The sequence below is a fragment of the Melopsittacus undulatus genome, chromosome 15 (genome assembly GCF_012275295.1).
Source record: "Melopsittacus undulatus isolate bMelUnd1 chromosome 15, bMelUnd1.mat.Z, whole genome shotgun sequence".
In the NCBI taxonomy this organism is placed as follows: Eukaryota; Metazoa; Chordata; class Aves; order Psittaciformes; family Psittaculidae; genus Melopsittacus; species Melopsittacus undulatus.
This window is the reverse complement of record NC_047541.1, coordinates 2,979,293-3,005,631: the sequence shown is the minus strand read 5'-3', so window position 1 is coordinate 3,005,631 and position 26,339 is coordinate 2,979,293. Positions and strand designations below refer to the sequence as shown.

At 41.9% G+C, this 26,339-nt stretch overlaps 3 protein-coding genes across 3 annotated transcripts in view; 1 reads left to right on the top strand and 2 right to left on the bottom strand.

The window, feature by feature from the left end:
* Nucleotides 1-2,120, bottom strand: part of SIK2 (salt inducible kinase 2) — a 39,779-nt gene extending 37,659 nt beyond the window's left edge. Inside the window, exon 1 of the mRNA XM_034069602.1 lies at nt 1,938-2,120. Coding sequence (XP_033925493.1) covers nt 1,938-2,087 — 150 coding nt within the window. The 5' untranslated portion in view covers nt 2,088-2,120. The remainder of the gene's footprint in view (nt 1-1,937) is intronic.
* Nucleotides 1,278-26,006, top strand: BTG4 (BTG anti-proliferation factor 4). Its single transcript, XM_005143507.3, has 6 exons — nt 1,278-1,297; nt 7,671-7,814; nt 24,189-24,426; nt 24,982-25,119; nt 25,296-25,491; nt 25,652-26,006. Exons 3-6 carry the CDS (start codon nt 24,239-24,241, stop codon nt 25,826-25,828), a joined length of 699 nt encoding a protein of 232 aa, XP_005143564.2. The 5' UTR covers nt 1,278-1,297; nt 7,671-7,814; nt 24,189-24,238; the 3' UTR covers nt 25,829-26,006.
* LAYN (layilin) lies at nt 6,755-13,090 on the bottom strand. The gene is made up of 7 exons (XM_034069603.1): nt 12,958-13,090; nt 10,474-10,771; nt 9,384-9,541; nt 8,991-9,029; nt 8,564-8,647; nt 8,215-8,317; nt 6,755-7,515 (listed from the first exon to the last, which is right to left on the bottom strand). The coding sequence occupies exons 1-7, from the start codon at nt 13,022-13,024 to the stop codon at nt 7,164-7,166; spliced, it is 1,101 nt and encodes a 366-aa protein (XP_033925494.1). The 5' UTR covers nt 13,025-13,090; the 3' UTR covers nt 6,755-7,163.
* Nucleotides 26,007-26,339: the final 333 nt, after the last annotated feature.

Below are 26,339 nucleotides of genomic sequence, written 5' to 3'. Positions count from 1 at the left end.
TTCCTCAGAGGCCATCTAAGAACTTTCAGCAACCAACTCAGCAACTAAGTTCCAGATAAATGTTCTTGGATCAGTGTAGCTGTACTGAAAAACAAAGGACTTTGACATAAACCTTCAATACAGGCAAATTTGCTGTAAAAATCATGCAGTAGATAAAAAGGGTCAAACTGGGCATAGAGTTCCTCAGAATAAGCAAGCTGGTTAAAAAACTTCAAGACTGCTGAATTCTGGTGCATTCTAATACAATTCCTTAGAACACTGATGGAAAAATCTTCCCAGAGTTGGGAGTTGCTATGCTCTGTTTTCTGTAGCCTTTGTTATTTTGAACAATACGAAAGAAATACACTTCCTAAAATGACAAAGTTTTCATCCCCATCACAAAGTCTGCCACAGAAATGAGAACTAAAAAGTAGACAACAACTTACTGACTTCAAGTGAAGCATTTATTAGTTTGGTATATGGCATCAAACTTGGAAAGAGAACACTAGTATTGCAAGGCCTTCACTTGGCTATTCAGTAATAGCAAGGAAGGAGTTAACAATAATTAACAGTTTATTCTGAAAGTTGATAAGTAAGACAATAAGAGAAATCTATCTCAGTACTTTGGGATGCAAGGCTCACCTATCATTGCATGGCCAGAACAATGTTAGCATTGCAGGGTTCTTTTCCATAACTGAAGCCCAAACTAAGAGCATTTTTCATTGCTGCAAGAGGGATTTTACCACACAAGACCACAGAAACTGAATAACTGCAGGTTTTCTTTCAGTTTTTTACCTTGCCCTTCAGATGTATTTTATTTAGTTTTGCCTGGTACAGAGCAGCACAATAAACTCTTCCTCAGTAAACAATGAAAGCAACCATTACAGCCTTGTGAAAAGCTTAACACTAGGTGTTGTGACTAAAACCACCTGAAAAGAAAATATAAGAGGAAGCTGATCTTTCAAAGCCATTACCCTCATCAGATACCGGTTTTAAAAGTGACCATGACTATATTTTATCTATGCTGATTTACAGTAATTTGTTTTAGGTAAAGCATAAGATATTAACAATCCACAGACTAGTAATCTAGGTAACAAACACAGGGGGGAGAGGGGTGGTGGTTAAACAAAGAGACTAAAAATGGTTGAATTTGGTTAACTGGCAGGATTATGAATTGAAGAATGAAGAGAGAATTGAAGAAATCAGGGGATGCACACGCAAAGACGTTCCTTTGCTAAAACACATTACCGAGGCATAAAACTGCTCATCTGCAAGTACTGGCCAGGTCAGGAAACCGTCAAACATTCAGGACACGAAAGTGAGTACAACACAAGGTTTGAACCTTCCCTATTAACAGAAAGTTATGGTTATACTCACGAACTAAGCTAACAGCCGCCTGACCCCTGCACCCTCCCAACCCGAGCATCCTTACTGTGACAGCAACACACCGCCTGTGGCCTGAGCCACTTGGGGCATCCCGCTAGAGCCAGACCAGGCGGCATTACCACTGCCCTTGCCAGGGAGATGAAAGCAAGAACACAACCAAAAAGGGCGGCCAGGGCTCCTGCTCCAAAGCCTGCCCGCAGCCGAACACCTCAAGTACGAGATATCCTCCCTCCTTATGGAAGGAGGCTCCCAGTGCCGAAAGGGACAAAAGGAGCAAGCAGGCTGTAAGGGCGCCGCTGCCGAGCACTCCCCTCTAACACTGCACCCCCCGAGCAGCCCCGAGGCCAACCGCCCCCCTCCGCTCCCCATCCCGACCACAGCCCCGTAACCGCATCGCTCCGCGCCCGCTGAGCGGAGCCCCCTCCGCGGCTCCCCCAGGGCCGCCGCCCCTCGCTCCAAACCCCGATAGCTCCTCGGGCCCCCGCGCTCTGCCGCCCCACACCGGGCACGGCGGAGCGCAGGAGGAGCCGGGATGGGGCAGGCGGCGGCCGCGGCCCCCGCTCCGGGCTCACCTCGCTGCGCGTGATGCGGTGCCGAGCCAGCTTAACCACCGCGAAGTTGCCTTTGCCCAACGTGCCCTCGATGTCGTAGAAGCCGACGCGGACGGGCCCGAGCCCGCGGGGCAGGAGCGGGGGGGGCCGCCGGGGCTCGGCCATTACCATGCTGGGCTCGGGGGGCGGCGGCGGCTCCGGCAGCGGCGGCAGCGGCGGCTCGAGTCCGTCTGCGGCGCCCCGGAGCCCTCCTCCACCGGCCGCGCGTCACAGCGCGCGTCACCGCGGGAGGAGCCTCGCCATGGCAACCGCGGCCACCGCGGCGGGGCTGGACCGCACCGGGCCGGGATGCGCTCCCCTTCCCGGCCGAGCTCCCGACCCCGCTGCGGGGCGAGCCCCAGCTCCGCTCCTCCTCCTGTCCGCTGCCCCCCAGCGGGACTCCCTATAGAGGGGTGGAGGCACCTGGAGAGCAGCGTTAGCAGGAGGAGGGGGAACGAGCCAGACCCAGGTGATTGTCAATGGAGCTCTCAGGCAGGGGCTCCGTAGCCCCAGGGTACAGTAAAAGCCTGGGCTACTGCACCTGGGTCAGGGACCCTTGAGTATATGTTATCCCGAGGGAAACACCCTCTCTCAGTGAGCAGCATTTTCAATGGGCTATTCCACATCAGAACGATGTCTTTTGTTAGTACATCAGCCTGCCAAAATCCCGGTTATTGTTATGCAATACTCATCTTGAGCACTGTGTACCGTTAGGGACCCACAGTTTAAAAACATGTGAAGGTATTGGAATGCATCCAGAGGTGGCAACAGAGCTGGTGAAAGGGCTAGAAGGCACATCCTGTGAGGAGCAGCTGAGGACGTTGGACTTGTCTAGCTTGGAGAGAAGGAGGCTGAGGGGTGACCTTACAGCTTCCTGAGGAGAGAACATGGGGAGGGAAGTGCTGAACTCTTCTCCCTGGGATCCAGTGATAGGATGTGTGGGAATCCCTCATCACGGGAGGTTGAGGCTGGATGTTAGGAAGAATTTCTTAACAGAGAAGGTGCTCAGACCCTGGAACAGTCTTTTTAGAGAGGTGATCAATGCCCCACGACTGTCAGTGTTTAACAGGTATTTGGACAACACCCTTAAGAACATGTGTTAACTTTTACACTAATATGGTCAGGCAGTTGGACCAGATGATTGTTGTAGGTCCCTTCCAATTGAAATAGTCTGTTCATTTCCTACACACCTGGAAAGACAGATTTGGAAGGTTTTTTAGGCCCTTTGACATAAAATGGTTAGACACCTTTCAGAGCTGACAATGTAAGAGTGAGAAAAGGCCTTTTATGCTAAATTCCAGTACTACATCCACCTAGTCTGCTTTATGTTTGCAGCACTTACACATTAGCTTGCTTTCTTCTTAAAAATGTCATACTTATTTCAATTCTGCAGCAATCTTTCCCCTCCCCAGGTCCCTCTCTCATCATTCCCTCTCCTCTGACCCATCTCACACTGCAAGACTGGTACATTTTGACATGTGGATACCAGGAATCATGCCTGAGGGCTTTGCTCAGTTCCACTGACTAAATGAAGCATGTCTAAAAGCTGATGATACACACGTGTCTGAATCAACTGCACTTTCAGCAGCAGTCAACAGGCCTTTTATGAACACAGAGTGCTGTGCATGCAAACACAGCAGAAAACAGTATGGCTGCAAATGAAGTGAGTGGAAGAATGCAAGGAACAAACTTCTGCCTCTCGCTTTCCCTTTGTATCCACATCGTGCAGATAAAGCTGCCTCATACATGTGGAAAGTTGGTTAAATTTGTTCGGTGTCAAAACAGCAATGACTGTTCTGCACTGGGAACTGAAGACATCCGTGAAAAGTTAATGCTTGTCCTTCACTGCACTTGCAGCTCATGAGATTCCTCTAAGGAATGACATTTTGAGATGACGCTGCTGACTTAGACTGCTATGGATAATAACTGTGCTGTTACTGTTCTATTTATCCCCTTAAGAAGCTCTAGCAATGACTAACTGATGACTTGAGTTAGTCAGACATCCACCCTTTTAAATGATTGATAGGTGCATGAGCAAGATTACCATAATCCTACTTGAATAGAAAATGGTGTCATCCCAAACTACTGCTTAGGAGATTTCACCCTGTTTCACCCTGTAGGATAGTTCATTTTTCCCCAGAAATCTGAAGCACTGACCAGTCAATAATTCTTGTATGAGGCAAACTTGGTGTGTTCAAAGTCATTTTCTCTATGCTGTTCAAAAATGTTGCCTTATATTCATTCAAAGTCAGTTTATTATAAGTAAAAAAAAAGTAATAAACCATTTCTGCCCACTTTCATCCATGTAAAACCTCACCAGACTGGTGCAAAATCAATTCTTAAGTCAGATCTTGTGTTTGCAATAGAAAACTCCTGCAGAAACTTTGTTCTGCTGCACACCACACTGCCACTTTTGGCCTGAAATTCCAGGTTACAAAACCAGTTCCTAATAACGCTGCTAGCAGAACTGCAGTCACAAAACCATTCTTTGTCCAGCAGCCTTTAACGGCCATTGATGGCTTTTGCTGTGCTTCAAGGAAGCCGATTCAAGCGCTTCTCAGAGTGCTACAGAGGAGCTCTTCCAGGCCCTTTTCGAGTCTCGATTGAATGACACAAACTGTGGAGCAAACATGCCCTCTTGTGGTCAATGTCCCTGTACAGAATACTGCAGCTGTAATGTTGTGCTAAATGGAGACAGCAAAGAAATGACAAAATTATCTTGTCTTCTAATAAGTTCCAGAGATGCTGAGCACATCCAGCTGACTCTGCCCGAGTTCAATAAGCCAGCAGCTCAACACTTAGTTGCCAAAATATAGCTTTCCATGTTTACATACCTAATCTCCAACATCTGGCTCGAGCATTTTCATCTCATTTCCTATTTTTCAATGCCTAAAAGATGCTTAGTGTCTGCCAAAGGGAAGAGATCAAGTGTGCAAGACTCAAAGTGGATAGAAACACGATTGCTTGATAAAAACACTAATTGCTGCATCAGAAAGCCTGGACACTGCAAGCATCCAGCAATGACTGTTCTCCCAAACCAGGATTTTGCTCTGCAGGAGAAATGGTTGCAAACGTGGTGTCATTTTCCAAACGGAAGAATCTTATCTCATTAGGGGACTACTTCTTTCGGGGGCTCATGTTGTACCACGGAGTCTTGCAGAGGAACAGTGTGAGATTGGCAGACATTCTGTGACACCACAGATACACATGACAGCCATTGTGCACATCAACTTCACCTGTAACAACTGGGAAATGACAGACGCAGCTGTGGCAAACAACCACAATATTTCCAGGTTTACAATAGACAGCAAAAGCACACAGATCCAGAGAGGATTTCCTGCATATTTGCATTGGCAGAGCAAATCATGGCCATGTCATGCACTCCTGTTGTTGTTTCAGTCCCACATTAAACACCTTCTGCCAAAGCCTTTGGCACAGCTTTGTTTCCCAGTGGCTTATGCAAATCGGTTTTGCTTCATTTGCCTTTTTATTTATTCCTGTGCAATGGAGAAGATCAAACTTTTAGGGAACCCTGTCAAGAGCTGAATGCGTTTTGAGGGCTTCATAGACTTGTTTGGCAGCAAAATGTTGCTCTCCTGGAGCCGGAAATACTCACCTGCAGAGCCATACGTGAGTAATATCTGTGTTCCTGTTTGGCATGCTTTATTTGTTTGGTCATTCTCCCTCCATTACCTGGTCTCTGATCAAAGGAAAAAACAACTCCAAAACCAAAAACCCAGTTGGATCCAAAACCTGGAGCTTAGCACATCACTAGTGTAAAACCAGACAACAAAGATGTAATTACTCATCCTTTGAAAAATTCATACTGAGGAGTTATGGCTTCAGGAAGCACTTTACAGTCTCAAGATTGCCTTTATCCTGAGCCTTTGTTTTAGCTCTAACCAACCAAGAGTGTCAAAATTTAAGCTGCTAATTGCAGGCAGAGAGATAAACAAGTATCTACTATTTTTATTTAGCTTGTGAAAAGATCAAATGTGATCTAACAGAATAAGTAAAAAACATTACTTGTTACATACAGGGTTAGGTGCCAGAACTGCTTAACCAAACCATATATTTTAATCAAGTTTTTATACAGCTTCTAGACATGCTTCAAAATTGCTGCATAGATCTGCTGGTCAATAACACCAATTTTATCAATTACAAGGCCTCATTTATTGTAGTCCCAAAATCATTTCAAAGTCAAGTACTAGATTTTAGGCTTCCCTGTAAGCTGTTATTTCTGCTTTTCACATGGGCCTGAGGCACTCATAGTTAAGAAAAGACTGAGACAGAGTACAGAGCTGAAACCAAATGGCCCAAGATACATGATGATGTCCAAAATGCTTTCTTTTCTTCAGTGCAAGTGTCCAGCTTCCCAACATTCAACATACTTGGTTCTTTATGTTGCACTCCCACTTATTAGTTCAATGGGATACAAACAAAACTCCTTATTTAAAAAACAACTCCATTGCTGAATAACTGAAAACAGAGCAGGTACAGGCAAAGCAAGAAGTGCTGGTTTACCCAAAGCTGAACATATTTGCTTTGAGAATCTATAAATCAATGAATGAAACAGTTGAGATACCAGATCAGGCAGGACAAATAAGTCTTAATGGCCTGACTTTGCAGTGTTTTCTACACATATGTAGCTACAAACATGCCAAGATCCCTAGCAAAAAGCTGTACAGCTCTGAATGCAACCCTATATTAATGACTTCTTTATTAACTGCTGGACTCCATTCACAAACTCAAACTGGCTCTGTACTGAAAAAAAAGACTCCAGAGGCCACAGTGCTGCAATCAGTACCTATGAGAACCCATAGGTTTTTATATATATATATATATATATATATCCATAGTCACTAGTGACTTTTAATACCTTTGAAAGTCAGTTAAATAAATACAGATTTTTGATTGCACTTCAGTTTCAAAGGCATATCTTTGGAGTACAAAAAAAGGAATAAAGAGAAATAACAAGCCATTCCCAGGTGAAAGGAGACTTGATGCAGAGCAGAAGATACACATCCTTTCAGTCTGGATCTTTAAAAACCCATATTCTTTCAGAAAGAGAAGAATATAGGGACAATGCGAAACCAGAATAAACATCACGTATACTATTATTAAAACAAGTGCATGGGGCAGGCACATTAGCTTGTATCAACATTCACTTTGTCATCCATATCCCAGGATTTGTTTTGGTCCATTTCCTTAATATCCATAAATCTCATTTTCCACCCAGGTCGATTCCTTGCTCCTTCCCACATGATGTCCACACATCTCATAGATATCATTGGTCACAAAGCCACTTTCAGTACTGGTCAATGTCACAAAGCCACTCGATGTATTCATTGCTGCATCATAATCACTGGTGAAACTGTCAAGCACCTTCTCTTCCTGTTTACGAAAGGAAGAATTCTTAGTGTCAGGCCTGGTTCCAGCCAGATCTGCTTCTGATTGCTTCTTGATAACTTTGTAGATATCCAGATTTGGACTGTTCCTGCTGTGGTTAGACAGCCATGCATCTTCCTCCTTTGGGCTTGCATCAGTTTGCTCCTGTCTCCTTAGGGACAGCGGAAAGGGGACAAGTCATATGATGTTCTACAGAGGCAAATACAAAACAATACCACACCTCTCACTAATGTAATGGTGGCCCTTGGGGAAAGCTGACACTTAGAGCCTGGACTCTGGATGACATTTATTATTGCTTGCTTCCAGGTATGTCCTATGGCAGGACCTGCTGAGATAGCCCTTGCATTCTGGTGCCAGCTGAGCTGCTGAGGCATCAAAACTCGACACTGACACTCCCAGAACTACAGCCAGCATCACCATCAGAGGTACTATACACACAAGGAGAGCAAGGTGAGGAAACTGGGAGATATTACTTGCTCCAAATGTATGTCCTTTTATTTCTATTATGTTTTTCACTTTAAGGGGATTTGATAATTTAAGTATTTTCTTTAATGAGGAAACTTCAGTGCTAACAATTCAAAAATCATCATCTTGCTTTACACTATTCCCTAACTACTATATGTCTGTGAAAATAGTAAATGGCCTAATGTGATTTACTTGAATTTTTACTTCGCAAGTAACTTAGCCTGGAGCTAACACCTTTTAAACATTTATTTGTCTGAAATATGACATGGTTTAAACATTTATTTGACTGAAATCAGTCTTCTCCAGAGCATCTTAGAGGATTCTGAAGCTAGTTGTAAAATAATTGCCAGAACAAGATATTGTATACACAATAAATGTCACTTACCTCTTCACAACAAGCCAAAACCAGAAGATGCCTGTAACAACTATCAGGAGCAGCAGTACAGGAATGCTGGGGAAAAGGATGTAGGCAAGACTCTGAACAGGTTCTAGGGGTGAAAATAAGATTCCAGCTTTTATTCACTTCCAGTTGCATTTGACATGCCGAGAACTTCAGAGAAAACAGTTGCAAGAGGCAGCATCATCACAGCTCAATGGGCTTCTAGTTTTGCTCATAGTCTAGCAGTATGCACTTCTTAAAGGCAACAAGTCTAGGACCAATCATCTACTTAAGCAGGTTAAAGTAAAGTAAGCTCAAATCCTCAAGACTATGAAAGCCAACAAACACAACATACCTTTGGCTTCCACAACTGTTACATTAGCATCTTTTCTATGATGCTCTTCTGGGAATAGTGGGCTTAAGGGTTCTGTTGCAACACCTGTAAAGAAGCAGTATTTCAGATGTTATTTGAAAGAGGTTAAGAATCAAGAAGTGAGGGTGAGAGGTGACTGAAGAGACTGTCAGCTGCAAAGAAGTGCAAGGTATATTGGTACTGTTCTGCTTAAATTTCTGCAAGCATGACCAGTGGTCCCAGATACTGCATCAACAAACAGCAATGCTGTGTTCCTGCAGAATGGGTTATAGAACAGCACAAGGAAACGGCAGGGATACTTCTAGCATAGCAATTTTCAGTGTGTGATTGTTCTTAATGAATATCCCAGAGCATTTTTTACTGAATGTTAGCATGTCATTAAAAAAAGCCTAAAATATCTGTAACTTACTTTTCTGGGAATTCTCTACTGGAGCTCTCGTTGTCTTCTCTAAAAGAGAAAAATATATGCAGTTTCCTCATAAGCTTGACCAGGGAGACCAAGAGTACTGAATACAGTCTAATAACAAGAGCACCCTTCTTCAGCATTCTCTCCCCCTCAGGCCACATTTGAGCTACCAAATACTTTGTAAAAATCCCCTGAGAATTCATTAAGTCACAAAGCAAGTAGCTACAGAGATTGTTTTCCCTGTGACTTGCATGAATTTAAAGACATCTGTCTCTCACCAGATATTTCCAGTAAATCTAAGCAAGGGTTTCCCTATCAGCTACAGCAATTTTCTCATACTTCCTCTTGGGGACTGTGAGCAGGTTGGGTTTTTAAAGCTACAGAATGACTCATTACCAAGAGAATATTTGCAAATGAAGTTATTTTTCATGTTGCATCTGTCATCGTTCCATTGAAACATATAAGGACCTCCGACACCTGGTGGGGCAGATGGCTGGTAGTACATCACAACACAGATTTCGCTCCCACAGGATGGCTCATCTACATACCAGTTCCTGAGAAAATACAGCAAACATGTCAAGTAAGACTTGACATCACTTTCCATGATACTACAGAAGCTCACATAGAAATATAGCATACAGGGCTCCACAAAGTGCAGAATCTAAGAGGATGACAGCTCAGCACACCCCACCCTCAACCCCACTGCCACTGTGTAAAAGTGCTGAGCACTTCATGAAAGCTGATCAAGACAACAGAAGTAATTCCAGATATACCAAGGTATTCAGTGTGGAAATAAACCCCACACATGTCAAATTAAGCAGAACTTTTTGTTCTAAACACGTTTTCTAAACACTAAACACATTTTGGTTTTGTGCTGAATGGAAATGTGAAAGTAGTGAAAACAACTCCAGTAAACTTGTATTGGTTTTAAATGTTGCATTTATAGTTGAACTACAGCAAATGTTGTAGTTCCACTTGCCTTAAGACTCAGGTCTACAATAAATACTGAAGCTCTCCAATCTTACTGCTAACAGGAAAAAATGCTATTCCCTCAGCAAGGAAAAAGAGACAGGCCCATTGCTTAGGACACCAGGGACAAAACTTCACGGAATCTGAAGCACAGGAACCTTCAGGTCAAAAGACATTTTCTTCATGCCTAATCAGAGATTTTTAAGACTGGATCACTTGTTCATCCACCTCCTTTTAACAGTCAGAAGCTACCAATCTAGCCCAAGCTGGACACTCTAGGTGCTTTATACAGAGCAGAGAGAGAGCAGGGGCTATAGAGGGTAATTTGTCTACTCCTTACATCTGGCTGGGATGAATTACTCTTTGGAGATACTACCACTTGTCACTGACTGCAGAAGGAACACAGAGGACAGCTAGGACAACACTGGTTGACTCTTAAAAGAATCCTTTCTGACTGCTAGAGGCAGTTGATGGTCCCTGACCAGTTTGCTTCCCAGGATTGCCCATAGGTACCTACCGGAAGTTGGATGAGCTGCCATCTGACCAGAAGTAGAGGTTCTGGCAGTCTGTACTATTGTCTACCTCCTCCTTTTTCCTCCGAAGCCCTATCCAAAAGTCTCCATCAGAAGCTAAGAGACTGTCAATGAATCTTTCAATCAGTCTTTGCTCTGCTTCTGTTTCAATACTGACTAGATGTCCCCCGTCAGTTCTGCAGGCAAGCTGTGCTTCTTCATAGCTGATCCTGCGTGAAGCATCATGAAAATAAACCACTTTGTAGCATGGTGGCTCTGTTCCACGACGACAAATTGTCTGTCCTGCAGAAATGGAAAGACCTGTTACAGAAACTATGGCTGTTGGTAGCAAAACTGAATGCTAATACTTCCATTTGGTTGAGGTTTGCACTGTATAACAGTTTATATATTATATAAAGGTTCAAGAAGGCTTTTTAAAATTAATATTATTTTTAAGGACTTGGCTAAAAGTAGAGATCCTCTTACATAAGCAGAGATAATTTATCTTCTGGGGTTTATGTGCTACTTTTGTGGAGCGTACACTTAGTGTATTAGATGTGTTCACACAGTACAGTTGTTAAGCATTGCTGTGCACTGTAAGTTACTGACTGCCCAGGAAGTAAGCAATGTCTGTTTTCAGACTGTCATAAGCCAAGGACTTTCTCATGTGTGAAGCAGCACGGCTGATTTTGATGACAAAAAAAGGAAAGATCAAAGTGAAAAGATACATAATCTAAAATTATGCACTTTTATGTTTCCCAGCAGAAGAGTCCCAATATTTAGACTGTACAAACAAACAGTTTGTTTTACTTAGTAAATATTTCTATTCAAGCACAGGGCAGACACAATCTGCTAACCTAAATGTTTTCATAGCAGAGAAACATTCAGCAACATTTGCAACACACTCTGAACAAATGGGATGCGAGGACAGGTCATTATGAACCCTCCATATGCTGCCTTTTCTTTACTCTTCTACGGCCATTCTAAAAGTGAGAATTTAAACACCTTCTTACTGGATTTTTTGAGCAGTTAAGTGCTAAGAAGCACAGAATCTGCTACCATCTTACACAGAAAACTGCTGTACTGCAAAAGCAGTATTTAAAAACACATCTTTAGGTATAACCTGTTGGTAACACACAAGCTTGTTGAGAAAGGCAAAAGAGCTTACCTCTTCTGAGGGATATGTCCACTGCTATTGTGAGAGACATAAGAAAGTTACAGAGACATCACATTGTTAGTAAAAAACTGCAGTAACTATCTAGAAATAGCATCACAAACTGCACTTGGTTTCTTTTCTGACACACAAACATATTTTTTCTGCATTAACTGCCAGAAAATCTGTCTTCTCAGATAAACTTGCCACTGCTTTCACTAGGGGAATATTTATTGTACTTGATTACTGTCTAGACTTAATGCTAGTTAGGTTCCCAAGAATAATTTATGTAAGAGGTCAAATGGATGTGTAGCTCTAACCAATGCTGGAAGGGTTCCTCATCTTTCCCCACTATCTCCTCATTGCCTAGATGGGATCTGCCTCAAAACCTGTTGAGCCTTGATAATTCAAGACTACAGATAAGTCAATTATACTGAGAAGTACAAATTTCACTAATAGAAATACATCCTGAACCCCACAGCTGGCAGCAGAGTGCTCTAAATCACTCCCACAAAAGTCCTACTGCAGCCAAGAGCTTCGCAGAATTAAAACCGGATTTATAGATATAATAAAGCTATTTGCCTTATGTTGGATTAATATAAACATCTCATGGATGACAGTGTTCAGGATTTCTGCTGAATATGTCCCAGCCTTTCACGTCAGGCAGAAACTTCCCCCAGACTGTCTGTTCTGTACCCTAAAACCAGACTTGACTACCTAGCTTGGGTACTGCATCCATAAAGTACTGATGGTTCAAATTTGAGCTGCTGTATGTCATCTGTTCGCATGAAAGGCATATAAATAATCAACATTCCTTTGCACAAAATCAGGAGATGAGGCTCAAAGTACACTTTGTAGAGGAAGAGTAAGACAATCTGGTGTTGTCTGGAAACTCAGCCAGGCTGGTAGTTACCACTGACAAAAGTAGTTCCGTTAGCCAGGGCGTCATTGGAAATTCCTAGAGCCGAGGCAAAAATAGAGCAGAGAAGGGTTTCTTATCGGAAAAGGAAAATGAAACGGGACTATCGGCGTGCCCGTTTTACAGCCAGGAACGAAGGGCTGCTCCCACCCAGAGCAGAGGATGTGGAGATCTCTCTTGGGCAGGGCTAGCTGCCGCTGGGAGTTAGGAGAGAAAAAACCCCCTGCTATAAGTAGCGTTGCCTATGTCGCGGTGGCTGCCCCAGGCAGCCGACACCCTCACCCCGGGAGCTGCCTTGCCCACCTCGGGCCAGGGGACGAGCCTCGACGGGGCTGCCATACCCACTTGCCCGGACCCTCGGCGCCGTCTCGGCTCAGCGGAGCCGGGCAGGCGGAGGCCCCTCCATCCCGTACGTACCGCTGAGCAGCCGCGCTCCCGCAGCCCAGCCTAGCGCGGCGGCGCACAGGGCTGCGGCCGCCAGCATCGTCCCCGGCTCCGGCTCTGAGCGCTGGGTACCCGGCTCGCTGCGCTGCGAGACCCCATGCGAGTGGCCCACGGCCCGGCCACCGGGAGAGGGAATGGAGGGCGGGGAAGAAGCCGCCGCCTCATCCCTCCCACACCGGGCTCCTGGCCAAAGCCCAGCGACGGGAGCCGCCTCCTTCGCTGCGCATCTCTCCTCCGAAGGCATCCGCCCCTCCAGCTGTAGGGCATATGCTAAACCATCACCTCTTTAAGCTGCCCCGTTCCTAGCAGCACTTCAGGCACCCCATTACTTCTGCGTGTTTTCCCCCGCCCCAGCTTTATAATTTCCCTCTCCCATCACATAAATGATAGGGCGTGAGCACAGGATACACCTCCACTCTCCACCACGTGTGAGTCATGGAAAGCAAACCTGCAGACCTTCCCCACGCTGATAGGCAGCTGTCTTTAATAAACTGCTTCAGACAGAACAGCGGAACTTCCAAACACAAATAAATGCTGAGCCTCATGCCCGGTGATGAGGGAGGTGGTGTGCATCTGTTTCTGGGATTGATAGCTCTCCAGTTAAGACTTTAATGGCTCAGTCTCTACGAGCTTTTGGCAGGTTGCAGAAAGGGGTAGAGCACCAGAGTGAATACAGGAGCTTTAACGGCTAAAGCTTTTCTCGGGCAGATACTAGTTAGGGTTGGTATTTTAAGAGGAGATTGGTGATTTGATGAAAGCCTCAAATGAGAAAGTAATCTGAGCATTAAACATGCTTATTACACACGTAGTGAGAGGATTCAGCTGGAGCTGAACTAAGGCTATGGCTTTGCAGCATGTGTCACACCTGTGAAATGCAGACATCAGTGGTATTTTAGAACTGAACCTTTATATTCGAAGTCCTTGATGAACAGAGTCTGGGTATAGTAAATAACAAGATGCTGGAGCAACTTAACAGCCATGAGCAATTAAAACTGGTTTCATAAACTTGAATGAGGACTAATATTTTGGTGAGACAATTTTATGTTTCATGTATTTTAGAAAACAAAACAATTTGAGATGAGGTATGTCAATGTAAGTGACATGTGTCTATTTCCAAACCGTTAGGTCGTATAATTGGAAATGCTTCAAATACAGGAAAGGATGCAAGAACCAAGCATCTGACCTGGCTAGCCTGAGTTGTAGGACGGAAGTCAAACCTTTATCAAGCCAATCTTCATTATCCTGAAGCTCCGTTAGTACATTCACTCTGGAGAACTTTTGACAAAGGAAATCCTGTTTGTGAATTACATTTATTCGTGGAAGTTTTTCTGTCATTTTATAGACCAAAGTAACCAAAATAATTAAAAGTACACAAAATAATTTGTATCCTAAATCCACTGGAAAGCATTTCAGTATGTCCAATAGCAGCAGTGTTGTCAAGATGCAAATAAACATTCTGCCACTTGCGTTTTGCAGCCTCTCCCATACCAAAATCACAACTGAGGAATGCACTGTCATGTGGCAGCAGCAAAGTGATGACCAAAGATCTGGCTCCTTTCAACATGAAAATGGCAGTGGCTGACAGAAGTCTTTGTTGATCTGTTTTTAAGAGATCAGCTGCAAGCATTCAGACACCACATATAACACTTGACTATAAAACCTAGCGTCTTTATTGTGCAATCTTAATATTACTAGGAACAGGCTCTTCCCTTTGACATGGTTTCTACTTCTGCAAGGACATTTCTCAACACTGACAAAGCTGTTGCTCTCCATTTATGATTTTGGTAAATTTAGTACTTAAACACTTTATCAACTTGGTTGATAAATATTTATGCCGAGGTTAGGCAGGAAAACCTGGTACTTTAGTTGAGATAGAGGAGTGCGCATGTGCAGGAGAGCACTAGAATAGAAAATGTGCTTTCCTGATGCAAATTATATGAATAGACTATACCTGGCACAAACTTGAAGAAAATACAGTTTGTCTTCCTGTAGAAGTATGTAAGCATGTCTTTTCTGTTCTAGAATTCCTTGCATCCCAAATCCTTAACTGACTTGCACTTTGTTGCCCTTTCCTTTTATGCTGACAACTTAAAAAACACATAAATGAAACAAGGATTTTCATTTTCTGCACACTGAAAAGGCACTAAACTAAGCCCCCCCTTTGTTTCACAGGACGTTAGTGTAAGATGTCAGTAAAGAACAGAATTTGGATTGATTTTGAGCCAAGAAAAGAGGAAAACAAGAAGGTTATAAAAAACATTAGTAAAGAGTTTGGTTTTTTAAATGTGCTAATATAGCACCTGAGTACGAAACTCACAGCTGTGTCAATGAAAAGGAGACTCATGTTTTCTTTCAGGCCTAGCTTTAATGTATAGAGTTTGGACAAAGCTGATATACTTGATTCAGCATTTTAATAACCTCTGAGAAGAGGAAGTAGTTCATATGAACCAACCTAAAAGCTTAGAAGAGGAGGGAAAAAAGGAGGCTTTTATGTCTGAGTATTGTTTGAAATCTTGTTTTCCAAGTTGCTTCTCAAACCACTGCACTTATCAGCTTTGAAATTTCTGTTCCAGTCTCTACTATTGAGTAATGAAATTGTATTAATTAGGACATGTAGTTCTTCAAAAGGCCAGATGCTTAACCTTATATGGGGTAAAAACTCATCCATCTCTGCTTTATGTCTAGTAAATTACAACTGAAGGAAAGAAGTGCCTTAATATAATACAGACCTCTTATTCTTGAATCCGGCCAGCCCAAGTAAAACCATTATAAATCAGTAAGTCTAAAGTTCGCTACTACTACTAATCAAAATCCCTAAATGCAGTTCTTCCTTTTATTGATGAGATTTAGTTTATGATGGCTTTTTAGGGAGCAGAGGATGTGAAACCAGCATCCAGTTTAATAACTTTGTTACGAACTGAGTTTTAGTGTTTCAGTGGAAGAAAAATAGACACAACAATGAAAAAAATAATCAAAGCAATTAACAATGGGCAGGCTATGAAGATTCATTTGGCATGTTAAACTGAGAAATAGGCAGTTGTATTAAAACAGGCTTAATTCAAGTAACTGAGATCCGTTCGTTATATATCTCTCTATAAAACACAGGGGCTTCAGTAAAGTGCTGCCACAGTCCTCACTGTCATTCAGACAGCAATATAGTCACTGCTTCTGCTGGAGTTCCTTCTCCATCCCAAATTCTTGTAGTCTTGTGGTTTTCAGATTAGATATTGTCCAATAGCTGTATTTATCTCACTTAAACTTCCTTGCTTAAGCTTTTATGTTTATTGCTTCCTAATGTTTGGCCTGAGACTCTCAGAACAGACCACAGGATTCTCTTAGCTTAGGGAATTTGTTGAATAAAGCAAACTTTTCTGCATGTCAATTAGCTCAGATTTGCAGCATTTATAATCTTGACAAACTATACTGGAAAGCTTGTGGGAATCAATGAATCACAGAATAGTCCAGTGAAATAAACATCCAGAAGACAACAGCTTTGTTGCCATGTGCCTCATGACTATCTCATATAAAATGAGCTAACTGATTAAAACAGGCATTTCTAATATATGAATTCCCTGTCAGTTTGTGAAATAACAGTGTTAATGCAGATAAGCTTTCTTTCTAAAAAGCCTTATCCCACCACTGTGGAGACAACATTCACTTCCCAGATCTGCACACAGAGCTTCCAGGTTTTGCTCTCCTATGGGATATGCTGCAGGAACAGAATGCCTGAATCAAATCTGAAAGCTGGATTTGAACTCTTATAACTCCTGAATGACTCTCGAATGACTCCTATGACTGATAATAATTTGAACATTATTCTTATTTCATTCAGTGCATTAATTTTAATTCTCTTAGACTAATGTGAGGCTTATAGCATGACCTGTAGTTGTATAAAGTAATTTACTCATTGAAATTAATCAGTCATCTTTATGGCTGCCAGATGCCCAAAGCTGCAAAACCTTGCATCTATTGCATCTATTGTTACTGAACTTAAGAAAAGGGAAGGGAAGATTTGGGGCACTGTTGCTAGCTTCAGTCAGAACTCAGAAAGAAGGCTAATGGATGGTAATGGATGAGATGCATTTTGGAGTTATTAATTGGAAAAGGAGGGTTGCTGACTTGCAGGAGAGACTTGCAGATCTCAGCACCTTTCTGTACTTCTTGCAAATTGCTTTTGTCTGGCCTGCTTTCCAAATACAGGCCAGAGGTTTCCCAGTGAAAATGTGGTTCTTACTAAAATGAGGAAAAAATAATTATAGAATCAATGCTATTACTATATTTAATACTAGTTGTCTTAGGTTCCATTACTTATAGTAATTTTGTCTGTGATATATACATGGACCACTAATTTACCAGTTAGATCAGTAGGGGCTTTAGTAGAAGTTTATGTCAGTGTCTCAACAGCAAGCACAACTGTTGTCTGCATATTCTTTTTCTTGGCAAAGTAGTAGGAAACACTCCAAGCTTTATATACTTGGTCCAGTCCTGCCATTTTGCAGGAGGTGAACCTCATTAATCTCCCATGTCACTTATTTTACTTCTTTTCATGACCAATGTAATGCTTGAGTCACTGCATAAACATGCATATATATGCCTTATAGCATGCTAAACCTTATTGATCCTATCCATCAATTACAGACTACGGGAACTGTTAACTAAAGTGCTGAGGGGGCAGGTGCATGTCAGATTGCTGTTAGCTTTTGTAAAACTCCACTAAATCAGAAAGCTCTGTGCAGTCCAGAAGGCACTCCAATACTCAGTGAAGCCTTCCTTTGGCATGACAGCATCATCTATAAACTCAGTTTTGATGTTGTCTGCTAAAATCTACAGTGTATTCTGCAGCTAAGTAGTTTCTTCAAGATCTGAAATGGCTTGGGTCTAGCAGTGCTTGAATTATACCTCTCTAAAAATAACATCTCAACCTGTTCCTGGGGACAGGCGAAGGCAGAAGCATTTCTATGGAAGCTGATTTAATAATCACTCACTCCCAAATTTCCCGCATCTCTCACTCAATCAGTTCTTGGCACTAGCTGCTGCTGGGCACAGGCTAATGGAGAAGATCTATTAATAACTAAAACAACTAATAAAGAAACTTAGGCTTTGAGATGTGATTCAATATCTCTGTGCCAGGTTTTGTGTGTCGAAATGTATGCAGCACTGGTGGGGTTTTTTCCCCCCCCAATTATCCACTTTTGAATTTGGGCACTCTCACTTGGCTGCTTTTAGATATTAAATCAGAGCAGACATGTGCTTACTATGAAGAAATTAAGTACTCAGCCTACTGCTTTCAGCCCTGCCCCAAGCCAGCGTGCCCTGACTGGGAATAAGTTTAAGCTGACCATCAAAAAGTGAGCTTCATCATTCAAACCACACAGGGGACCAGGTTCAGGTGACATTGCTGATCATCACTTCATTTCAAAGTTCCAGTATTCCACCAGATGACACACAGTGAATGGAAATATTTATGGCAAAAGAGTCAAGATCAGCAGTATCTATTAGATGCTTGTACAAAGAGGGCAGTCTGTCTGCCTTCTGTTGTCAACATTCCCATGTGTCTGGTTTCCACTGAGGTATCTTCCAAACCTTTTTACCTGGCTGTGTGGCTAGTGATTGTTACTTTTGGCAATCAGCTAACTACACTGCCTAGTAACTAGGCTGATAGAAGAGACAGTTCCTTTTCAACTCTTACTTTGATAAAGTCTGGGGTTTTGCCAAAAGCCTCCTAGAGCAGGTTCTTGCACTGTTAAGTAAATTCTTGAACAGTAAACAAAGTGGTCAGGGTAAAACCATTTCTAGCATGCAGTGAGTTTAATATTGAAAATCATTGCTCAAAAGCCCCTTCACTTAGTAGCTTGTTAAAAGACATGAGAGCTAAGTGAAAATGATTTTCCTAATACCTAGAAGATATACTGAAGGGTGCAACCAAAAAACTTCTTAGTCCAATGTTGGTGCATAAGCAATAAAGTCTTCATGTGGCTAAACAATTTAAACACAACAGACAGCATTCTTGGCTCAGGAAAGTGCGGAATCCTGTGCCTTGTTTTGATGGCAGTGAAGTTAGTGATTGTAATGGATACAATCAGCTAACTACACTGCCTACAAACCAAGCACTACTCTTAGGATGGGGTCGTGGCATTCAGACCTAGGAGAAAAAGAAAGCACTTCAAGTAATTACATTAACATACTCTATCCCCTCAAATGCTCTTATAATAACAAGCAACTGACAATAATGGAGGGTATTGGTCATAACATCCTTAGTGTTTTTCTACTAAATCCAAAGTCTTTTTATCACAAATTAATTGCTCTTAATAATTAAAACTGCAGTGGCTGCATCACTAAGGTAATGTCAGGAGTACAAAGACAAAGCACTGAAAGATTAAAATATAAATTATTATAACACACCACAATGGAAATGGGAAATAAGTAAAGCTTTGGCATGCAGTCCTTGCTGCATGAATGTAGACTAAGTGGTAGCTGCATTCAGAGATGTAAGTAGAAATACAGCTGCAAATTTCAGCCAGGAGAAAATGTTCAGCACGAATAACATTCTACCTGGTTTGCAGCATGTCAGCTGTTAGTGCTTATGTTACAGTGGTCCTACTCATCCTTGTTCTCTAGCTGGGACATTTGAGTTAATGTTCTAATGCACAGGTTATGCGCAATTTCCATTTCAGAAGAAAGTGCATGTAATTGTATCAAGAATGGCACAATTGTACTTACTTCCCAGAAAAATACAGGCACGCAGGTAGTGCTGGTAGTCAGATGTCACACTGCTCAAACCTTTTACAGTAATCTGTGGTAGCTAAAGACACTAGCAAATTTGTTCTGCAGAACAAAACTGTGTATAAGTAGTTATAATCAAATACACCTTGTGTCTAATACATGTGTATGCATTTAATAATGTGATAAACTCACTTTGTATGGATTTATCAGGCTATTCCTTAATTAGAAATGTGACAGAGTCTGTGAGATTAGGAGGATAAGTTTGTCTGCAAATTAAACAGTTTTGCTAACTTTTACCTGTAAATACCTTATTGTTAAAATGCATAAAAAGATCCAGAACTTACTCTCAAGAAGCTTACCTTGGAATACTCCTGACAATGACTGCATTTATAATGAAATGTTTAAATTAAAGATTTAATGAAAAGGGGTAAATGGTGAGCTCCTTCACTCTTCATTTCCTTCCCTTTTCCATGGCTAGCACAACAACCTATGTGCTCATCACCCAGCAGTCTTTCCCTGGTACACATGGCTCCCTAGGTGACCCCTGTGTGCCCCATCTCTTCCCCTGGCACTCCTGGCTTGAAGTGTCCCCAGTCCCGGCTGTAGATCAGCCCCATGCCTGTAACCTTTGTGTACACTCTGTCGTCATGGTCGCTCAGCTGGGGCTGGTGCATGGAGACTGGACCGTTGCTTTGAAACGTCCAGATGGCTCTTGCCATAGGAAGCTTTGTTGCAAAAGAAGTTTCTATGGGCTGAATCAATAGGGAGCACAGGCAGAGTTTCCACCCTGCTCCTGTGGGCAACCGGCTACAGTTGTGCCACAGGTGCTGAAGGTGATCCAGGCTTTAGTATCACACGTGGCTGGGCAGACTGACATACGGGTACTCAGGCATTAGCCTGGTTTTATTCATACCAGGAGACTAGTCTTTTGATGGCTCAAATACCTTGTCGTTTCTGAAAATCATGCCATGCAAAATAGCGAGGAAGAACGAACTGACAAAAGTAATCAACCCTTGATTACATTAGCAGAAATATTTACAAGGCAACTGCAACAGCTCTTAGACTGCATAAAATTAGCTCAGGTAGCTTTGCAGTCCTTTGCTACCTAATCTTAGAATATGATAGATCAGCAGTGACCAGCAGCAGTTTTTAAGTTTACTTTATTGCTTAAGTTGCTGAAGACTGATGATCTTAAATTCCAGCAACATGAGGTTCTCAAGCACTTAAGATTCTCTTCAAGCCCATGTGAACTTTTCCCAGTTTCTGTTCATATTCAATATTGTATTCATATTGTAATATGAGTTGAAAGTATTAGGTGCCAAACATTGCTACATAGCCCCATAAACCCCAGTTTTTCTCTTCTGCAAAGGAAGATGACAGCTTACAGAATGAGGATAAAAGCAGATCCTGCTACAGATGGAGTAGGAGCTTGAGCATCTTCTATAGTTGTGGAATATGCCACCTTAGCAGTTACATCGCTTCTGCCCTACAAGACACTGTTTTCACACTACTGTGGTTTGCTGCCTTACCTACACAATATGGGTGTTCTCACAGACCTTATTTAACTTTTACCCAAGTGAGTGTATTCCCTTGGGCAGGAGGCTCCTCCTGATCAGTGTCATTAGCATGGTCATACTGTCATATGTGCTTTGCATTAATAAAATACAGTACTCATGGTAAAATCATTAGCCAGAAAAATATTTGTAAGTACCTGTTCCTTAGGTTTTTATGGGACAGCCACTGAGTACCTAAGTAATCAACTAAAGATGAAAACCTTAGTCAGAACATGCTTCATTTCTGAAATGCCTACTCTGAAGCCTTCACCTCAGGCCCAAAAAGTGTCTACTTATAAAAGCTGAAAGGGAAAAATACTGTGAGCAATCAAGATGTTAACATTTTAGTTTGTGGCTTTGCTTGGAATCAGTTTCTGTCTTGCTTCAGTCCAAAATAATTCTTTGCACAGAGACTGCATGGCTTAAATAAAGGTGCAAGTTTTTAATACACAGATACGAGGTTTCCTCTCCCTCCATCTTAATGGCATAGTAAACTGAATTGGTGCTGTGTTCATGCAGCACTACTATTGTTTGTATATTGCACTTACTGATACTTTTGAATCCGATCAGGACAGTAGGTAACATGACAAAGCAAATACAAAGTGCTTTTCTCTAAGAGGATTGTCATCTAAGTTGCTTTGCCATAGGGAAATAACATACCAGTAGTTAAGACTTTCAGCTGCTTACCTGGAGAAATTGTCTGTTATCCATCATCCACAAGAATCTTATGGCTTGCAGAAGGAAGATTGCTACTAGCAAGCTGCACTTTGTTAGTTCCACGTACTCAATCCTTTAAAGCAAGAAAACTGCAAAAGCCTCTGCAGGAGTGACCTTGCCAGTAGTGTTTAGGGAAACAGTGTTTGCTCTTGGTTTGGCCTGCAGTTACTAGAGAAACTGTCTCTGATTCTTTCCCTTTGTAGTTCATGCCTAGGCTTGCCTGGTGACCCAGGAGACCCATAATTTAATCTGGCTAAGAATGCTTGCGTGGAGTTAGGGGCCTGATCTGAATCCCACTGAAGTCTTTGGACAGATGTTCATTGATTTCAGTGAGCTCTGGATCAGTCTCATAAATGTCCTGATGCTGTAAATGCAGTGGTTTTTAGTGCCTTGGGGTTTACTTTTCATTTTGGAAACCTGCTGGGGTAGGAGCATAATTTGTTGACTGTCCTTTAACAGGTCTCACATTGGGATGGACTGTTCAAAGTTTGCTTTTGGCATTTTGATTCTTAGCTGATTATTATCGAACCAGAGTACCCAGGGCTCCATTTTCTTCAAGTCAGTGACAGCATTATGAAAAACGTGAGTTCAATGAATCTACCTAATTAAAAGCGACAGTTTTTCTTGTCATTGGAATGGGAAGCCAGAAATATCCTCTCGGCTCTTATGGCTTTAGTGCCATTAACAGAAGCACTTTTGAACTCCTGCATGGTAGTAAAAATGTCAAGGTATAAAGTTCTCAGAACCTTACTTCTGTACCAGTGACAACCCCAGTAATTAGAGCCAACTGAATAAACTGCTAAGAACTTTCCTTACATTTTCCTATGTTTGCTGGTATAAATGTGTACATTTTGTCCTGGGTTTTGCCTCCCAGCATTCAAGAACTAGCACCTTATTACCTGACTGATTGCAATGCTGCGATCTGGTTTCTCAGGTGAAGAGTTTGTTTACTGCTGACTTGCTCTTTATGTGTTAACTATGGGAACAAGTTAGCCTAACAAAAGGAGGTGTTGTAGGGATTCAGACATCTGCTTGCCTGGCCTTTGTGGAACATAGTCACTTCACTCTTTGTCAGAGAATTCTCAGGGCAGGCCTGGACAAGTTGGAGAAAGTAAGAAGGCAGGAGACAGTTCAAAGTCCCTTGAACTGATCCCATAGATCCAAACCTGCTTGGCATTTAATGAGGAAAAGACAGTAACTGAATGATTTCTGAGACTGAACCATGTCAGGGTCAGATCCCGCATGGAAACTATGATCAAGTTATGGACTCCAGGGCAGAAGAAGATGGACTCCCTTTGAAGCCTCATGCTGATTTGCAGTGGAAATGTTATTTTAGCCTTGATATTTCAAGAATAAAAGAAAAACAAGGTTTATAGGAAGAAGTCATATCTTTTATTAGATTATAATATGATACTGTGAAAAAATTACATGAAGGCAAAGAAATCAGACTAAATAACAACTTCCTAAGCTTTGGCAAGAAAGCATCATCCCTAGAGGAGTTACAATCTGTTCTGGTGGAACAAGAAAGGTTAATGTTATGATAAATAGAGTGTCTTGCAATTTTTAAGAATACCAAATCTGAGTATATTTCACAGATACTTATGGGGTAGACTGATGGACACAACAGAAGACAGTGCTCAATCAGTTAAATATACCCTGAAAGAAGGAGCTCTTATTTGAATAAAACCATGTAAACTGGAAATAGGTTTGAAAGCAGCATGCTAGTTAACCTAATGGTGCACACCTGAAGGTAGTTACATTCCCCAGAGCCACATAATTTCCTGTTCTATATAAACCATAAGCAGGCTGTAATAGAGGAGAAGTGAGTGGGTAGTGTTTGTGTTTTTGCTCCTGTATAAGTGCTATAGGGTTTTGTAGTGTTAGATGTGTATTATTGATAACTATTTGAAGGTGTTTATAAAGTATATTTCAGGTTTCCAGTAGCTCTGGTCTGATAGAGGTAAGGCTTGTGTTCTTTATTGTTTACAAAAGAGCTATATAGCTGTAAGAAATGCTGGTTGTTGTCATGTGAGTGCATCTTTCAAACTCTTTTTGTAGTACTCTGTTAAATTGTTTTGGTACTTTCTAGTATCTACTGTCAGTAGTTTGGCAATTGGGCTTTCTAGTCTCTGTCTGGCAGGACTTAATGCAGGTTATGCCATGTATGTCTCTGGAAACTGATAGCACTTTAATGTTGTTAAATCTTTTTAGTGTAGTGTCTCATCTCTGCTGATGACTATCCAACAGCTGAAGCACCTTGTATGCTTAGATTTAAAATGAAAGATGAAATTGCTGTCACAGTCTTCTTCATCACAAGGCTAGTGAAAAAGGAAGATAAGTTGAGCAAGCATAAAGTGGAGAAGTTTGCAGCTAAGCTGACAGCAGTACTCTTTGAAAAGTATAAGAATCACTGGTACTTGGACAATCCATCCAGAGGGCAAGCTTTCAGGTAAGAGGACCCTTAGTAGAAAGGGAGGGGGAATGGAGCCTTTGCATGATAATTAAGGTGTAGTGAGTACTCTTTCAGTGGCTGGAGCTCTTAAATTGGAATCAGTGATATGAAAATGAAAGAGAATCATATAGCTATCCCTTAAGCTTGAGGAAATGAATCAAACTGGTTAAGATGCACTTATCTGAATGTCACTTCAGTGTGTGTCTGTGTAGGTATGACTAGAGAGCCAAGGTGGAAATCTTAAGACAACAAGCACAAAATGTTTTACATAGTCCTTAGGCTTCTTGACTTCTCAAATGAGAAATTCATGTCACCTAAAACTGATTTGTGGAATTATTGCAACTGCTTTTACTTCTCCTGGAAATTACCTATGAAGTGAGTTGCTGTATTAAGTATTTAAAACAAGCAAAACATTGGATGTATCAATCAGCTTATTACACTGGGTTGCTGGTTGGTGCTATAAGTGAGAACTTGCATCAACAGCTTGAATGTGTTGTGCAGAACTTGCAAAGTTGTTAAGTCTTATATCCCCCTGCATTTTGTTCTTACAAGGTGTATAAGAATAAACAAGCACCAGACAAGAGATCCACTGCTGGAGCAAGCTTGTGTGCAGAGTAATGTGGACTTCAATAAGCTTGGTTTGCCAAAAGAGATGACACTATGGGTTGATCCTTTTGAGGTGTGTTGCAGGTGAGTTAAAAGCTGTGGCTAATGAATGCCAGATGTCCTGTACAAACATGATCAACTCCAAGTTTATTGGTGCAGTCTATATCTGAGGGTATATATACTTACTAATGTCAGCTGACTAGTAATAGATGTGCTTACTGCTAGTGCAGAGCTGTGTTATACCAATACATCACTTTCAGATATGGAGAGAAGAATCAGCCCTTCACAATTGCGCACTTTGAGGGAGAGGAGAACCCAGAACTTCCTCAGCAGATCAGCCGTGCTGTTGAGAGAGCAGCACAAGACTATCATTCTGGCATCTCTTCAGATGAGGAGAGTCTCAACAGGAAGCCGAAAGCTATCCCTACTGTCAGTAATCCTAACAGTGTTTACCAGGTAAGCATACAGTAATGGTATGTAGTTTTCAAGTAAGATCTAGCATTTGCCCTCTAGGTTCTCTCATAAAGAAATGCAATAGACTTAACACTTGATGACCAGACTAATCCCCTGTCTTTTGCAAACACATGCTGACATTATCTCATTTCTTGCTGTTTAGTTCAGTGACTACTACAGGGCACCCATACAGCCCTGGTCCCAGTATCTTCATAGGAAGACCTATATGACTGATGGCTCAAATTATATCCAACACAGGGGTCACAGGTTCTACAGATCAACAGCTGCGTTCTCGGGACCATATGTTGATAGATACCACTGGGTCAACCCCAATCGGTAGTTTCATGGTTGCCCCTATTATAGACTGTTGAAACATTGGGCTATGGTATGGGATGAGGGCTGGCAATAAGGAGTTTGATAAAAACAGAAAGCACTTGCTGTCTAATCCCTATCTCTGACTTTGTGCATTTGAAACTTTGCTGTTTTATTATAGTACCTTTTAAATGTTTTATAGTGTTAACAAGATTTAAAATTAATGTGAGACTCTATTTGTAAGTTAAAAAGGAAATGCATATATCAATAAATCTGCTCATGTTTTTTATAAAAGCTGTCTGATCTGCTATCAGTGTCCAGACGGGAGTCAAAATGCTTTTTGGTGGAAATAAAAGCAAACTATGGATCATAGATACACCCTCCAAGTTGCTTTGAATGATAGTCTGCTTCCTTCTGGAGAAGGTAACAAAGTCAGCTACCTTGTGAGTAAAACCTCTACATGTCACAAGCAGGATCGCTTCTCTGCTCCCCCTTCAGTGAAGCTTTGGTATATGCAGGTGGGCTTTTGCTTCTAGACT

Bases quoted from the DNA above. Each gene is read 5' to 3' on its own strand.
- LAYN (XM_034069603.1), bottom strand. From the start codon at position 13,024: ATGCTGGCGGCCGCAGCCCTGTGCGCCGCCGCGCTAGGCTGGGCTGCG. The intron at 9,030-9,383 runs GTAATGAGTCAT...TTTCTCTTTTAG, and splicing joins CATTTGCAAATATTCTCTTG to AGAAGACAACGAGAGCTCCA. The intron at 7,516-8,214 runs GTAAGTGACATT...GCTGTCCCTAAG, and splicing joins TTTTGGCTTGTTGTGAAGAG to GAGACAGGAGCAAACTGATG.
- BTG4 (XM_005143507.3), top strand. From the start codon at position 24,239: ATGCTTAGATTTAAAATGAAAGATGAAATTGCTGTCACAGTCTTCTTC. The intron at 24,427-24,981 runs GTAAGAGGACCC...TGTTCTTACAAG, and splicing joins TCCAGAGGGCAAGCTTTCAG to GTGTATAAGAATAAACAAGC. The intron at 25,120-25,295 runs GTGAGTTAAAAG...CATCACTTTCAG, and splicing joins CCTTTTGAGGTGTGTTGCAG to ATATGGAGAGAAGAATCAGC.